Source organism: Nelumbo lutea, chromosome 1 (assembly GCF_056320005.1).
Source record: "Nelumbo lutea isolate HS-2025 chromosome 1, American lotus-T2T, whole genome shotgun sequence".
NCBI lineage: Eukaryota > Viridiplantae > Streptophyta > Magnoliopsida > Proteales > Nelumbonaceae > Nelumbo > Nelumbo lutea.
This window is the reverse complement of record NC_142684.1, coordinates 172,374,130-172,390,639: the sequence shown is the minus strand read 5'-3', so window position 1 is coordinate 172,390,639 and position 16,510 is coordinate 172,374,130. Positions and strand designations below refer to the sequence as shown.

Here is a 16,510-nt window from a genome sequence, read left to right as displayed (position 1 = left end):
GTCATGTACACGTATCCCCTCTTAGGTCGGACCAAATCACGCTTCATCAGATCCCAAACCAATAATAATCAAAATATAATATTTCCGGCAGATTTATTCCGTTCTGAATCTAAAATTCCGTTCTGAATATAATGTTCTCAACAAATAAGTGATCAATTCCGTTCTGAATCTAAAATTACAGACCGAGTGTAGGGTCCAGTCGTTTTGGAACCTTGTTATTTCTTTGTCGGGTCAGTTTCGATTTTACCCTGTCCCGACCCAGACCCGACACCCCTATGTATCCACTCTCGTCTCTGGGTATCATTCAACTTGTATTCTCACTATGCGATTGATTCAGTAATCACATACGTGAACGATGATTAAGTACTGGTGCCCATAAACTAATGGACGTGGTGATGTATGGGAGGACATCATCCAGTAGCAGCTAACATGCGCCGGGTTGTCATATGGTTGACTTCATCTTCTTGGGCAGCACCATCCCGCTCCTATTTAAGCCGCCAAGCTCCATTCCATCTGCGTCATCGGTTCTATTCGGTTGCTGAAGATTGAAGAAAAGCCTTGCCAGCAGTCATCGAGCTTAAGGAGGTATACATTAGCGTTTCTCCTTCTTTCCTCTCTTCTGCTTGATTTTTGAATTTCGTTGATCAGAGCACTTGAATTCCAGTCTTTATACAAAAATTGCGATAAAATAAGGATCAATCATTTTCAGGAAGAGAGAGAGAGAGAGGGAGAGAGAGAGAGAGAGACCGCATGGAAAATCTTCATCGGATTCATATATTTTCGTCTTTTTGCGGTTAAAATTCTAATTTGAGTTCTTTTTAGTTGCCTCCGTCAATGTTTCTTTTTACTGTAACTTCTATAGCTCCACTTGGAAAATCGGCCGAAAGAAAACGACTCTGGCATCTAGAAGATATTCTTTCGATTTCAAAAGACTCTTATGTCATTCCAAAGGCCGTCATTTACAGACTGATAAAACTTCGGGTGTTGAGAGCTGAAGCTCCAACACTACTCTAATTTTCGTGTCTCTTCGATCTGATATTTGATCTCGTAAGCATAGCTTTATTTTCCCTCGAAGAATCTGCGTTTTTTAGTGAGAGTGGACGGTTCGATGTTTTGATTCTACTGGCAATCATTTTGATATTAATTATTTTTCTCCAGTTTAGTGGATGAGTTATATTTCTGGAAAAAAAAAATAAAAATAAAAAGGGATAACGTCTGAGTAAAATTTTGTTTTCAAGATTATCTTTTTCTACTTTTTTTGAGCTTTCGGAAGAGGAATCTGAGAATATTGTTTCTTGATTGTACTTTAAAATTCAATTTCAGGTCTTTACTTTTTTAACTTTCTGTTTCAATCTGTTAACAAAAGCACTTAGAATTCCAGTTGATAAATATGGATTAGTAACAAGTTTTTGATGAGTTCTTTTTTTACTGCTCTTGAATTTTTTCCTGTTTCCCTATTCGATTCAATGAGGATTCTGTTTTTGCCTTTTTCTGTTTTTCAGTTCCACTTTTATATGCCTTTGTTCTTTTTTCGGTGCTTTTATCTGATTCCTTCTGTACATTATACGCTTGCAGTAATCTGAAAAGATGGCGCAGGAAACGTGTAAAATCGCAAAAGACATTACTGAAGTAAGTCGCCTATCTGTCTCTTCCTTTCGTCCCATCTCCTTTTGTTTATCTTGTTGCCTCAGTTTTAACGTCGTGCTCACAGTTCATCTGTTCTCCCTTCGTGGTTCATTTGTTCAGTTAATAGGTAAAACCCCGTTGGTATATCTCAACAACATTGTGCATGGCTGTGTGGCCCGTGTTGCTGCCAAGCTAGAGATGATGGAGCCATGCTCTAGTGTTAAAGACAGGTACTAATGAGGTTTCTACCGAAGGCCTTATCGTTAGATTCGATATTTTGACTTGTAGTTACTTATTGTCATCATTTCCATTTTTGTTGGTGTTGCCATACTACTTATTGTTGGCTTAATCCAATACAAAATATTTATCTGCAATTATTTTTCACTTCCTACTCTTGATCTCACCATGTTCCAACTTGCAGGATTGGGTATAGTATGATTGCAGATGCAGAGGAGAAAGGCCTCATTACACCAGGGAAGGTAAGTTGATTCCATGTTAGGTAGATGTGTTTAGAAGAGAAGTGCTTCCATCAATATTTGACATTGCCAATAATGTTTCACAACCACCCTACAATACTATTCAATATTTTTATCTTTACATCTATGAAATTGTCTGTTATCACTTCGTGTCATTAGCCAGGGTATTTCCCCTGATGATCCCTATCATTTTATCTGGTGCAACCCCTCATGTCAGACTAACCTGATCACATTTCATGGCAATGATTCTCTACCTTGATTCAAGTGAGACTATATTAGATAGCTAAGGGATAACCACAGTCCAATCATGATATTATGGTAGTTTTTTTTTTCCTTTTTTTTGTGTGTGTGGGGGTAATATTCTTGTTTAACATTATCATTTTCAAATATTCATTGTAATTACAAAGTATAAAAAGAGAAAACGAACAGGAACTTGGGTTCAGATAGTAATGACAGATCTGTTAGTTCATTCTTTGACTTAGGATATGGTCTCAGATAGACAAGTGTACAGACATGATTTATGTTTTTTACCACACTTTAAGTCAAGTGAGGCAAATGATGATGGTTACTATAACTGCACAGTTAACTGATGCTCCTTACATCCATAACAGAATTTGGCAATCAATCATTACCATTTCTCCAATAGATATACAATAACCATGTATGAAAGTAGGTTGCACTTCTTAATTCCATAACAGTTGGAGCAAGTTATGAACCACATAAGTTGTATCAAAAGTTAATAGCTTCTATAAGTTTTAGCTAATGCTAAGCATGATGTGCAGTGTCCAGTCTCCCCGGGTCTGTCTTAGATTTAATGTGTTTTTTATGATATTCAACTTTCTACTAAGTTGTTATTGTTGTTTTGTTGTTAATGCTTCAAATGAACTGAGTTAAAAAGAAACTAGCTTCATCACTTGTTAGTGCTAAGAGTCTGGTTAACCAACTGATGGTGGCTCAATTGATAGGATCTCTGACTTGTTGTAGCAGAGACCTGGGATCAAATCCCACTGCCAACAGGGGGGGGGGGGGATAGGCTACCCCTTCTTGTGTAGGCCCATGAAACAAACTTGTGGTTTAAGTGTCTTGATGCCACAGCAAATATTTTTACTTTTTTTTTGTTTTTGTTTTTTAATATTGTAACTCAAATTTTCTTTTCTGTAGAGTGTGCTTATTGAACCTACCAGTGGTAATACGGGCATTGGTTTGGCCTTCATGGCGGCAGCTAAGGGTTACAGGCTTATCATAACAATGCCAGCTTCAATGAGTCTTGAAAGAAGGATCATTCTCCGAGCTTTTGGAGCTGAGTTGGTCCTTACAGATCCAGCCAGGGGCATGAAAGGAGCTGTTCAGAAGGCTGAGGAGATATTAGCAAAGACACCCAATGCTTATATCCTTCAACAGTTTGAAAACCCTGCCAACCCAAAGGTATTAATTGAGTTTTATCATGTATGAATGTATTGTCTGGTTTCAACTTTGAAGTATTTAATTTCCATTTTGTTCTTTTGTCTAGATCCATTATGAGACCACTGGACCTGAGATCTGGAAGGGCACAGCTGGGAAGGTTGATGCCTTTGTTTCTGGAATAGGGACTGGGGGTACAATAACAGGGACAGCGAAATTTCTCAAAGAGCAAAACCCTGAGATTAAGGTTAGCATTTCAGTTAATTTTGAATGAATTTTCTGAAAAAAAAAAGGATATGACAGATCATATCTAATGAATTTGTTTACTTGTTTATTTTTCTTTGAGCAAACATGTTTACTTCCATTTTGTGGCATGTATTTCCTTTCCTTCTTAGATTTATGGTATAGAACCAGCTGAAAGTGCAATTCTTTCTGGAGGAAAGCCTGGTAAGTTATCAATTTATTCTTTTTGTCTTGTGAGAATATCGCTTCTTCAGGTTTGGAGATTAGATGATGTGCTAAATTAGTAGTTTGTTCTTGGAGCTCACAACTTTCTTCATAGCTTTCTATCTTAACAAGTCTGCTCTGTATGTTTTGGAACCTGTAACTGGATTATTCTTGCAGTTACTATTTTCTTCATTAAAAATTAAAAATCATGATTATGTTTTTTCTCTTTCATGTCTGTCCCTCTAAAGAATATTTTAAAGTATTGGTGGTTTCCATTATTGATACTTTTCTATGTCTTAGGTCCACACAAGATACAAGGAATTGGTGCTGGTTTTATTCCTGGTGTTTTGGAGGTTGATCTCATCGATGAAGTTCTTCAAGTAAGCCTTAAAATCCTTTGATTAGGTGATTTTTTCAGTGAACACGTGAATTTATCTTTATATTAGGCATTTTCTGAAGCATCATTGATTAAGCAAAAGATATTCATGAAAGTTGATTGATTGCTAAATAAGCCCCATGAGATATTGATCCTTTGTTAAAGAATTGGTGAGGTTATAAGGTTCTCATGAGCTTGCAATCAGTAGATTGTAAGTTTCAGGTTGGATAGGTGCTGGTTTTATTCCTGGTGTTTTGGAGGTTGATCTCATCGATGAAGTTCTTCAAGTAAGCCTTAAAATCCTTTGATTAGGTGATTTTTTCAGTGAACACGTGAATTTATCTTTATATTAGGCATTTTCTGAAGCATCATTGATTAAGCAAAAGATATTCATGAAAGTTGATTGATTGCTAAATAAGCCCCATGAGATATTGATCCTTTGTTAAAGAATTGGTGAGGTTATAAGGTTCTCATGAGCTTGCAATCAGTAGATTGTAAGTTTCAGGTTGGATAGGGTTAAAGAACTAGTAAGAATCTTGTACTGTCTTAGAATCCATGGTCAGAGTAACTTGGTCATGGTCCATTGGCTGTCATGAAGGCCCTTGAACTGCAGTTTATTGGGTCCACCAATTTGTTTGTTGAAGTTTGGTTCATTTCTGCTTGAAATGTTAAAGTTGAACTGCAAAGTTATTTTCTTGGTATATATTGACAAGATGCCAACTTGTTTGTGATAATGCATATAGGGACCTTGGTTTATCATTAGGAATTTTGGGTCTTTATCTAATAACTAGTCTTGAATTTTAAGGACTTAGTAGTCAATAACTTGATACTAATGGAGTCAATTCTTTATTTTTTTTATTTTGTTTGCTTTTCCTATTATTCATCAATGCAGTTTCTACTATTGCATAATTTCCCCTTCATAAAATTTGTTTCAGGATTATCATGAATTTTATTACCATTCCAGTAGATCTCTAAGTGGGTCTTTCATCAGATGTACATGCAGTAATATTTGATTTCCTATTGATTAAATTATGATATTTGTGTTACTTTTAGGTATCAAGTGATGAAGCTATTGAGACTGCAAAGCTTCTTGCGCTGAAGGAAGGATTGCTGGTATATTCTTAATCCTCTATAACAGACTTATTTATGTTGCTGTCTGTTTGTTCTGTGCTGACACAGAGAATTTCCAATTTCATATTTGTACGTAGATGTCTATGGTTGCATGGCTTTCTTCTTTTCATTTTTGATGATAGGGGACATTGATTGCAGGTTGGGATATCATCTGGTGCTGCAACTGCTGCTGCACTTAGGATTGCAAAGAGGCCAGAAAATGCTGGAAAGCTCATTGTGGTAGGTTTCTCCATCTTTCTAGTGGAATGGACATACCATTCTACATTTTTAAATTTTTTCTTGCATGGCTGTTATGTAGGTTCAAAGCATAAGTATTTAGCTTTGCAAATCAATAGGAAATACATGGTTGCAGACAATTGTGTAATTTGTGGACTTCTCTCAAGTGGCATGTCAGGAGTCCAAAGAACTTCATATCTCATATCATCATGATTGTCAAATCATGTGAACTTTTGGACTATGTGATCCACCAAGCAAGACCATTGTTGGGTCTTGAGTAGACCTGTTCATGGGCTGGGCCGGGCTTTTACTCTTCATTAACAGAAATATGTTAGGCCCGAGCCCGAGCCTGGCCTGACCAACAGGCCTACAACATGGGCCCGAGCCCGGCCCTAATAAAAAGCCCGAAGCCCGACCTAATAAAAAAATTAGAAAATTTTTTCTATTCAATAATCAATATAAATCAGAATTTATTTACATTAAAAAAATATATAAATTCAAAATTTATTTATATTAAAAATATATATATAAAGAAGGGAAAGAGGATGTGGAGAAGAAGAATTCGGTTGAAAAAAAAGGGAAAGGGGTGAAAAAAGAGGGGTATTCAATTAGGGTTTTTAGGTTTATTTATAGGTCAGGCCGGGCCGGGCTCGGGCCGAGCTATTTTGGCAAATCCCGAGCCCGGCTCGAATTTATTGCAGGCCGGGCTTTTTGGCCCGAGGTTAAGCCTGCTGGCCTATATAGGTGTTCAAGCCCATTTGGGGGCCAGGCCGGGCCGGGCCGGGCCAGCCCGTCGGGCCACCCGGCCCATGAACAGGTCTAGTCTTGAGACACTACTGCTCGGAAGATATCTTAGGCTGAAACTTTACATGATTTTGGCCTTGTGATGTATGTAGTCTTTTGAACTGACACACACAAATAAAATTTGAGAAGAAAAAAAGAAGAAAAACCCAATTTGCTCATTTGTGCATGACAGTGCCAGCAGCTTACTCTAGGATGAAGAGGTGAATTCATGTTACATCTTGTTTTTGATGGTTAAACCATTAGTCATGAATTTATTAATATTTTTGAAAAGCCTTCCAGATGAATTATAAACCTGAAAACTGCTCCTGTTGTTAAGAATACAAGAATAAAAATTAGAAAATAATTAAGAACAAACAAGCGAAGAATACACACGAGAAACAGCTGTATTTTAAATGGCCCATAAACACAAGATTGTTATCCCCAAAACTTTTATTAGGTATAAAATTAATTCAATGGCATTTGAAATTTAGACCATTTAGCTATTCCTTTTTATGCTCTTATTTCTGCCGGCCTGTGCTGTTACAAATCACTCCATCAATTTCTGTAATGCAGGTGATTTTCCCCAGCTTTGGTGAGCGTTACCTGTCATCTGTGTTGTTTGAGTCTGTGAGGAGGGAAGCAGAAAACATGATTTTTGAGCCATAAGATGTCTTAAAACTTGGGGAATATTAAATTTTCTTGATGGAATGAAGAGAAAAGCACAGATGCGGTTTCTTTATTGTTCTTTGTAGATGTTGTACCACACTACCACTCTGTCCAAGTAGTTTGGAAAGCCTTTTCTTTTCTTTTCTTCTTTTTTTTTTTTTTTTATTTGAATCTATAATGGACCTGGAATTGGAAGTATGAGTGATGTTGATACTCTAAAGAAAGCTTAGAATATAATGTTTATGAAGTTGCTTGCCTGCTGTTTGCTAATATAATTGATAATTGATTGAGACATTGTCATTGGAAGTTAGGGGCATGGCCAGATGTTGAACATGGGATATATTCTAATTATTCAAATAATGTTCTATGGTAAACATGGTGACATGGGTAACAAAAATGTGTATACTGAATACACTCCTCCCCCAGGGACTGCTTTGGTAGTTTTATCAAGGAACGGGTTCTCAGAAAGACTAGGCTCAGTTTGGGAAGAGTACAAATACAAATATGTATATTTGTACTCTTCCCAAACTAAGGCTCAAGAACTTTTACCAAGTAATCAATAGAAAAAGGAAAACAAAAGATTCAAGAGAATAAAAATTGCAGAAACTTGACATGTAGAAACTATAAATCAATGACTAATACATTTGGATAAGCACAAAAGCTCTTATCATGGAAAGAGAGCTCCAAATCCACAGTAGGATCTGACCAGGCGAGGGGAGGATTTGCTTGTTTACATGTCCAATTTATAGCGTTGGAACTTAAGTCACAAAGTAAGAGTGAGCCACCCTGTATAGGTTCTTATACAGAAAAATTTCACGAGTAAGATGTGAATTATCAGCATCATTATTCATGGGTTCCAGTGATTACACAGGATGCGTCTTCTACTTCATATTTTTATTTAGCGAGGACTCTCTCCTAGATACAATTGGGGAAGAAGAGCTCAGACCTGTATCTAAATTTTGTATCTTATCAAAGGAAAATTTTACTCCAATTGTCCACATCCCTCTGTTTTGTCATTCCAAACTTTTCATTTGGACAGCCTTCCACAGGAAAAGTTGAAACATTTGTCCAATTTTTATACACTCCAAAATTTTGCTACAACTGATTGTTAGGGAAGACAATACTGTCTAGGAGAGAGTCCCTTCAGAATAGTTTGCTACTCTGCAACTTAGTTGAGGTCAGGTAACAGGTTCCATAAATTAGAATAGCTTAACCATACCAAGCTCGTTTCTCGTTTGACCTCCGATTCCATGATAGCTACAGAGTTTGCATTATTCCTTTTAGGAGGGTTTCACTTTCATCATTTGACCCCCAGCCTAGGTTTTTTTGTTAAGAGATTTCATAGTCAGAGACGAGCTCAAAGATCTTCCTATCTCTATTTTCTGGTAATGACCTTGTTGCGTGCATTAGTTATTGTCAAATCCATGCACTGACTGTGATTCATGACAAGGAACTAGAGAAGATCAGAACGCGCTTCTTGTTTGTAGACAATGAAGGAGCAAGAGCAACCATATCCAGGTTGAGGTTGTGAAAATCATTTGTGCTTTTCAAATACTTATTTTGTTTTTGTTTTCTCAGGAAAATGGTTTTATCTATTTCCTAGTAGGTGGGCTTTCCAACAGTCCTTAGCCAAAACGTTTGGTGTCTAACAAGTAAACCAAACTCAACCTCAATGAACTGATGAACTCTTCCATCAGTCCTCCAGCATCGTCGATTAAACTGATCTTAATTGAATTGGTGAACCTGAAAAGATGAGCAAGCCAATGACACCTTTATCTGCCGAACTGAACGGCCTAAGGCTGAAACAGAAGCATCAACTAGAAAAACAAACCTAGGTCCAGGAACATATCTTCTTTTACTAACAAATAGGGCTGAACCACTGACAGTGAACAACGGGCCTCTGGCCTTTGCAGATCTGGGCAAGCCCAAGCCAGGAAAACTTTAGGCTGGACCGGGCTGAGGCCCAAATCAAGAAGTTGGCTTAATGTGGTGAGCTTGAAGCCTTGAACCCAGTCCGGCATTGTAAATTGGGCCTTGGCCGGGCCTGAACAAGTCCAAGAACATATCAAGTACAGACTGAATGCAAAGTGTTCTCCGGCTCCGTTTTTGATGAAAATCAGAGAAGTTTACCAACTAAACCATGACACTTGGACAGGGGATACATGCATGGACCCTCTTCAACATTGTCTATTTCGTGATGGCAAAGGTTCTTCACTCGGCTTCTTCATCTGAGCCGCCACTGTGACTTGTGAGGTTCATACAAAGATTTGAAGCCTTTGAAGCTGGGGACAGCAGGGTATACATGAGGTCTATTGACCTTATCATGGATCGGAGAGCCTTTTGTCTTTGGAGACATATTCAATTTCATGGTTTTGAAACTAGACTGGTTGGCCTGGAACCATCCAGGCAACTGGTTTCATTTCACCTTTAATACAGTATTTAGCCAAAAATTGTTGATTTGGTCAGTAACTCATTAATCTAGGCGGTCAAACTATCAATCCGTTCAACAGTTTTGACAATTTTTAAAAAAATTTTATTTCTTTTATTTTTAAGTTGGAATGAACTGTATATTCGAATCAGGTGGTTGATCTGCTGACCCAGAAACTGATAGCCACAATGGTTTCAATTTCAGATCGATTTTTAAAATCTGGTTGAATTTTGGGTGGTGTGATATGCAAGTGAATTTTTATGGCCACAATGGTTTCAATTTCGGATCGATTTTTAAAACCTGGTTGAATTTTGGGTGGTGTGATATGGAAGTGAATTTTTTCCACGTGCTCAGGGAAGGCAATAAGTGCCCTGATTACTTGGAAAACTGTCATATTGATGAAGGCCATTTTCTGGTTATTGAAGAGGGATCTGATCTTCTCGAAAATCTCTCAGACCTATTAAGACAAGAGTACATGATCATTCATTCCTTACGTTTTGATTGAGAGTCATTATAAATTTGGCTGGCCTGGGTTCAGTTTCTGCAATGGGGCTGTCCGTACTTTTCTCAAATTTTTTAGGGCGGGCCTTGGGCTCTCTATTACTGATAGGTTCAAAGTCTCATTTTGCGGTGCTTGGTTGAAGGAGGTTGAAAACTATGCACGTGGAGCGGAGAACGGTAACATATTAGTGTCAAATTTCCACTTGATTACTATCATTCATTTTCCGGAAAACTATTTATCTAGATAAGTATATTTTATTCATGTTCTTTTTTTAGGTAAAAATGACGATGATTTCTTTAACTATAAAAAGTCATTATTAAGTAATTTTGTCTCATTTAAGTGTTGATAATTTTTTCTATTCACCTTAGATGAATATCACTTATCCGGGTAAATAATACTTAAAGAAAATGAATTTTCTGTGAAAAACAAACAAGCCCTAAAAGATATTTAAAATTTGGATACACCTGTGACTTTTTGAGGAAAAGACACTTTTTTTTTTCTCTGGCCAGTGATAATGGCCAGTGATAATCAGGGTTTCCACTCAAATTATCACTCTGGACATTCAACACAGAATTGTTTCTTTAAAATAATGAGTTAAATCAGTGTTTTCAAACCAATGTGGACATGAATGGTCGGACGATTTGGCTCAGGAACCGTTTAGGCAACCCATTTCGTTTCACCCTTAGCCCATTCCTTAACCAAAAAACCGTTGGCTTGATCAGCGACCCGCTAACCCGGGGTGATTGAATTGTTGACCCCAAACAAAGTTTTTGGCCGTTTTTTATTTTAATTTTTTAAATTGGAAAAGACCATCCATTCAAACTGGATGGTCAAACCGCTAACCTGAATATGGGTGGCCAAAGCAATTCTAGTTAGGGATTAGCTTTTAAAACATTGAGTTAAACTATTTAACATCAGCAGAGAAATACATGAGCGACGCATGTAGGCTACAGCTACTATAGTGGCGCTTGTCTTAGAAAAATAAATTTAGGGTCCATCTGATTCATACTTAGAATTTAGGAATGAGAATTGAAATTATCTATTCTCATAGTTTATATTTATTATAAACACAAATAAAAATAAAAATTAGAATCAACTAGAAATGTAATTTTTCATTCCCAAAAAAGGGGAGGGAATGGTCATTTCCTCAAATGAGAGAATGCCATTCCACCACGAATGAAAATGGGATTCTGCCCAATAAAATCAGCCAACATAAAGAACTTACAATCCCCAAATTTTCCTTGTGTTTTATACTAATCGTTTTTCCTTCCTCTTCTTCTGATCGATGTGGGACTGCAGCTTGTATGTGACTCTTATAAATGATTGATCCAATTTTTATAAGGCCAAATTTGATTTAAATCACCTATGAGCTATGGATAAATGCAAACTCTTAAAATATAAATGAAATAAAAAGAAGAAATACGAACTAATTAATATCCTTTCAATTATAACCCATGTACCGAATGTTATTTGCTTTACAATAATACTAACTATATATTACACTTTTAACCAATATGCCCAAAAACCCTTGGACTGTTGGAGTCATGGTTTTTAAAATCGAATTGGTCAGGGATCTAGTTATCGGGTCAATCAGTTTAACCATTCGAACTGAATGATCTGCCCGTTCTGATAAAAAAAATTAAAAAATTAAAAAAATAAAATCAGTCAAAACTGTTCAAATGGTTAACCGCCCGGGTCAACGGTTTGTTGACAAAAATCAACAATTTTTATGGAAAATCCAGTTTTGAGGAAAACTGGAACCGATCACCTGACTGGTTCCTGGTTTTTCTGGTCTGGTCCGGTTTTGAAAACTATGATTGGAGTGCATCAACCTAAACCATTTAGATTTGAAGACTGACATGAGCCCAAATCTCATGCAAGTAAAAACTCTGTACGCATAACATCCGGTCCTATTGGAGAAATCTCACATACACGTTAATTCCTGAGGAGATGTTCTTGATGTGCGGCAAGATTCTTATACATCCAGAGAATATGTAAAGTTTTTGCTTGCGGGGAATCGTATTGTTCATAACATATGAAATTCATATTTTTGAAAATTAAATTTCAAAAAAATTCTAATTTCATTTTTTTTACAAGTTCTAATTTCATTTTTTTTTTAAACAATCCTTAGGCTAAATTCATTGCACCAAATCTTCTTCCATGTACAGGAATAAGAAAGTTAGGAGGTAAGGACAAAATAGTGGTCCTACATGCATGACAAGCAAATTTTGCAATTACATGGGCAGTCCTATTACCTGTATGAGAGATAAAGGAGATTAAAACATAATGAAATTCTTGCAAAAGATTCCTGCAATCACCAATAATTGTGTGAAGTCGCCAAGGGACATCTCGAGAGACGTCCAACAGGATATCTATTATCTTTTGAGCATCTCCTTCAATGTGAATATGAGAGAGGTAAAGTTCATTTGCCATTTGGAGTCCATCTCTGAAAGCTCACACCTCAATAATGGCATGATCCGTCATTTCCATGCAAATGGCACCACTAAATACAAATCTTCCAGTGTGATCTCTTAAGATAATGCCAAGCCCAGAAAAAGAATCTATATTTGCACCATTGGCATTAATCTTTAAGAATGGGTGAGAGGGAGGAAACCATCTACAATGGTTGTTGATCATTTGGTTGTTTTGAGAGGCAAGAATGCTCCCCCACCTTTTTAGTGAAGTCAACTCCTCAATATGTGCATGGGCCGATGAAATAGCTTCAACTAGGTTGGAATCTTTATTCTCTATTGCCTTTTTGCATCTACTTTTCCAACGGTGCTAGAGGATTATAGCAAATTTATTGAAAAGACCAATGCATCATGATGATGGGTAATTTGGCCCGACCTATCAACACCAGGACACATGGAAGCGATCTGCTGATTGGATGACAACTTAGTGCTCCCTACCACTTCAATAGGCCAGGTCTGTTCGGGTACCTTGGGCACCTCGGCCAAGACTGAGGTCCGAGAAGCTTGTAGTGGCCCAACTTGCCAAGGTGACACGTAGTCAACTTTTCGAAGCTAGCCAATTGTTTTTGACATATCTGGGATCACACTGCACGTCTACAAGCCTTATCATTATCCCGTCCGAATCAAACGGACACGATAAGCCTTATCGGCTCACATGAAGTCCGTCTCTAAGTACGGAACGGATTCCTAGTAGCACGGGCCAGGGATCTCTGAGGTGTTTCGTAAAACCTACAAAATTCACCTATATAAAGGCACCAATCCCAACATCACAAGGTATGCACGATTATTTGCTCATTAACCTAATAACATACAAATTTTCAACTCACAAAAATACTAATTTAAGTATCGAAACACCCACACCGGATAAATCACGCCGAATCCTCTAAGCGTCTTTTTACAATTCCACTGACCAATAAAATTGACTGACATCGATCCAAGTAAGAGCATTTAGATTGGGCACAATCACGTCACATCTCAAACCAATTCATACAATGAATTGGCAACAGTATAATTAATGAGCCAAAATTAACAACCCATGCAACTGCCCTAATTATATATAGGGAAAGAAGTTATAGGTATGGCATATGAAAATGAAATGTGACATGTGATAGAAAACGAACCCAACATGCCGCCTTATCAAAGCAAAAAAAAAAAGAAAAATAATTAATGCCCCACTCCAAGTCAACTCCAATCTTGTTATGCCCATATCACACGTCGTTAACTCAGCTTCCATTTGTTTACAATTAAAAGCACTCGCTAGGTGGGTATTTTATTTGGTTGGGCCCCTCATATGTGCTTGATTATATGACGCCACCGCCCTGTATTAACATGGTTAGGTTTGATAAAAATACAAATATATATAATACGTATATATCTATAGAAAGTTTGGATTAAAAAATTTAAGAATTGTTTAAATATTCTAACAAAATTATATAATAACTTTAAAATATTTATTAAAAACACAAAAATAATTTTATATTTTTACAAAATATATCATGAAATTATGTACTAACAATTTAAATTAGGTTTTTCCGGATTATCAATTTAAATGCTTTTCAAATATTTAATAATATTTAATAGCTTTAAATAAATAAAATTCAAATAACAAAAAAATTTAACTATTTTATAGATTATTTAAATATTTAAATAACTAAATAATTATCATAACTATATTTTAAATAGTTGAAATAACAAAATTATCTAATAAATAATTTTATATTTAAAAAAAATATATCACGAAATTATGTACGAACAATTTAAATTATGTTTTTCCAGATCAACAATGTAAATGTTTTTCAAATATTTAATAATATGTCATAGCTTTCAATAAATAAAATTCAAATAACAAAAAAATTTAAATATTTTATAGATGATTTAAATATATAAATAAGTAGATTTTAAATAGTTAAAATAACGAAATTATGTAATAAATTAAAAAAAATTCTTTAAAGCAGAAAAATAATTATAACATAATATTGAAATTAATAATGAAATTATGTAATAACAGTATGAATTATGATTTTATGGATAATTAAATTCCATAAATAACTAATATTTTAAAATTTAAATATTTTACATGTTTTTTAAGTATTTAAATAACTAGGTATTTTAAATAACAAAATATTTAACATAACTAGATTTTAAATAGTTAAAATAAAGAAATTATGTAACAAATTTTAAAAAAAATATCTGAAAAGTAGAAAAATAATTATAACATAATATTGAAATTAATAATAATTTAATATTTTTACATAATATTGTAAATAACTAATTCCACATATATCAAGTAATAATTCGAAAAAATAATTTCAAAAAAATTAATATCTATTAATAATAATTTTAAACTCTTAATCTATATTTATTATATAATTATATATACTAAAACTTATATTTATTGTATTTCATTAATTATTTATTGCTTTTGTGATAAATGTATGTTCAATGATTATGTATAACTTTATTTTGTTTTGTTATTTAATAGAAAACTTTCAATAATTATTGGAGATTAAACTACTATTAATGAAAATTTTAAATTTAATTTATTGTACTTAGTGTATTTATTGTATTTTTGTTATATCTTATTGATTAATATTTATTAGAGATTAAACTATTATTTGAGATTACACTATTTATCGACTAAGTTAATATATTTTTAGTACTTATTGTATTTTTGTAATTATTGTATTTTTTTCATTATCAATATATTTTCAATAATTATTTATTTTTGCTATAAATTTTCAATAAATATTGGAGATTAAACTATTTTTATTTATAAGAGATGAGACTATTAATTTAGCTAAAATTATGAGTGTTCATGAGTTGGTTGGTTCGGTTCAGCCGTAAGCTATTTGGCCAACCAAATTGATCTAGTTAAGTTGGGGAATTGGTCAGCTGAAACTGATTAACCTTTTCTGAAAACCGACCCACTCAAGTTGTATCGGTTTGGGTCGATTTTTTGGTTTGGTCAGTCGGTTCAAAAGATTTAAACTTAAAAATTAAATTTAATTTTAAAAATTATAGTGCAATTATAAAAATAAATTTAAAAATTAGATTTATGATATAAAACATTTTAGACTAAGAAATATGTGAGACTTTCCACTTTTCCATATTAAAAATTATATTTAAAATATAAAATATTAATATATATTCATAGTTAGGTCGTTCGATTTTGGTTGATTTACAAATGGCCAAAGTGAAATTAATCCAACTTGGTCGAATTGGGAAATTTTTGAACCTATGCTGACCTAAAATACTAGAAAACTAACAAACTCGGGTCGAGTTGATTGGGTTGGTCGGTTTCACCAGTTTGATGTATAAACCTAATTGAAATTAACTATTGTTATTTTTGTATTATAAAAAATTTATTAAAAATAGTATATAAAATATGTATAATTATTAACTAATTAAAAAGTTCAAAATATAAAACAATTGTATACTCTTATGTGATTCTATTAGGGTCATTTAATAGAACACATCTTATAGTTTTACATATTTACTTAAACCTACCTTATGGTTTTCATTTTATTAAAACATCTCATATATTTATATTTTACAACTTATTTACTTAATCAACCTTTCATTAAAGAGTGTTTGTTTTGCCATTAGGCTCATGATTTTTTATTCCAAAAATACCCTTAACACTTTTTTTGTATAGAAAATAAAATTAACCAAATATAGCCAATAAAGTGGTTGCCCATGTCTTATAAAGGGTAAAATTGGTACTTTATTTTTATTTTCTTTTGATTAAATTTATTTAAATGAACATTAGGGTCAACATTGTCATTTTCCACTATCATCTAATGGAAGATTAAATCCATTGCAAATTATAAGTGGTGTTTTAATAAAATTTTAACTATAGGGTAGATTTTAATAAATCCATAAAACTATGAGGGGTATTTTAGTAAATGACCCTTTCTATTATTTAGCTTTCGCTTAATAAATTTTGTGCATCACATGGGTCCCGCGAGTAATTATTACAATGTACTT

At 34.3% G+C, this 16,510-nt stretch overlaps 1 protein-coding gene across 2 annotated transcripts; it reads left to right on the top strand.

Moving 5' to 3' along the window:
- Positions 1-336: 336 nt before the first annotated feature.
- Positions 337-7,369, top strand: LOC148879221 (cysteine synthase). Of its 2 annotated transcripts, none has more exons than XM_088960695.1 (11): positions 337-585; positions 1,576-1,629; positions 1,747-1,856; positions 2,048-2,105; positions 3,264-3,527; positions 3,613-3,750; positions 3,899-3,950; positions 4,251-4,330; positions 5,380-5,439; positions 5,596-5,676; positions 7,030-7,369. In XM_088960695.1, exons 2-11 carry the CDS (start codon positions 1,588-1,590, stop codon positions 7,120-7,122), a joined length of 978 nt encoding a protein of 325 aa, XP_088816821.1. In that variant the 5' UTR covers positions 337-585; positions 1,576-1,587; the 3' UTR covers positions 7,123-7,369. The 2 variants fall into 2 exon arrangements, with proteins under 2 accessions (XP_088816821.1, XP_088816822.1); XM_088960696.1 differs by lacking the exon at positions 337-585 and adding an exon at positions 620-1,047.
- Positions 7,370-16,510: the final 9,141 nt, after the last annotated feature.

Bases quoted from the DNA above. Each gene is read 5' to 3' on its own strand.
- LOC148879221 (XM_088960695.1), top strand. From the start codon at position 1,588: ATGGCGCAGGAAACGTGTAAAATCGCAAAAGACATTACTGAA. The intron at 3,951-4,250 runs GTAAGTTATCAA...TCTATGTCTTAG, and splicing joins TCTTTCTGGAGGAAAGCCTG to GTCCACACAAGATACAAGGA. The intron at 5,440-5,595 runs GTATATTCTTAA...CATTGATTGCAG, and splicing joins CGCTGAAGGAAGGATTGCTG to GTTGGGATATCATCTGGTGC.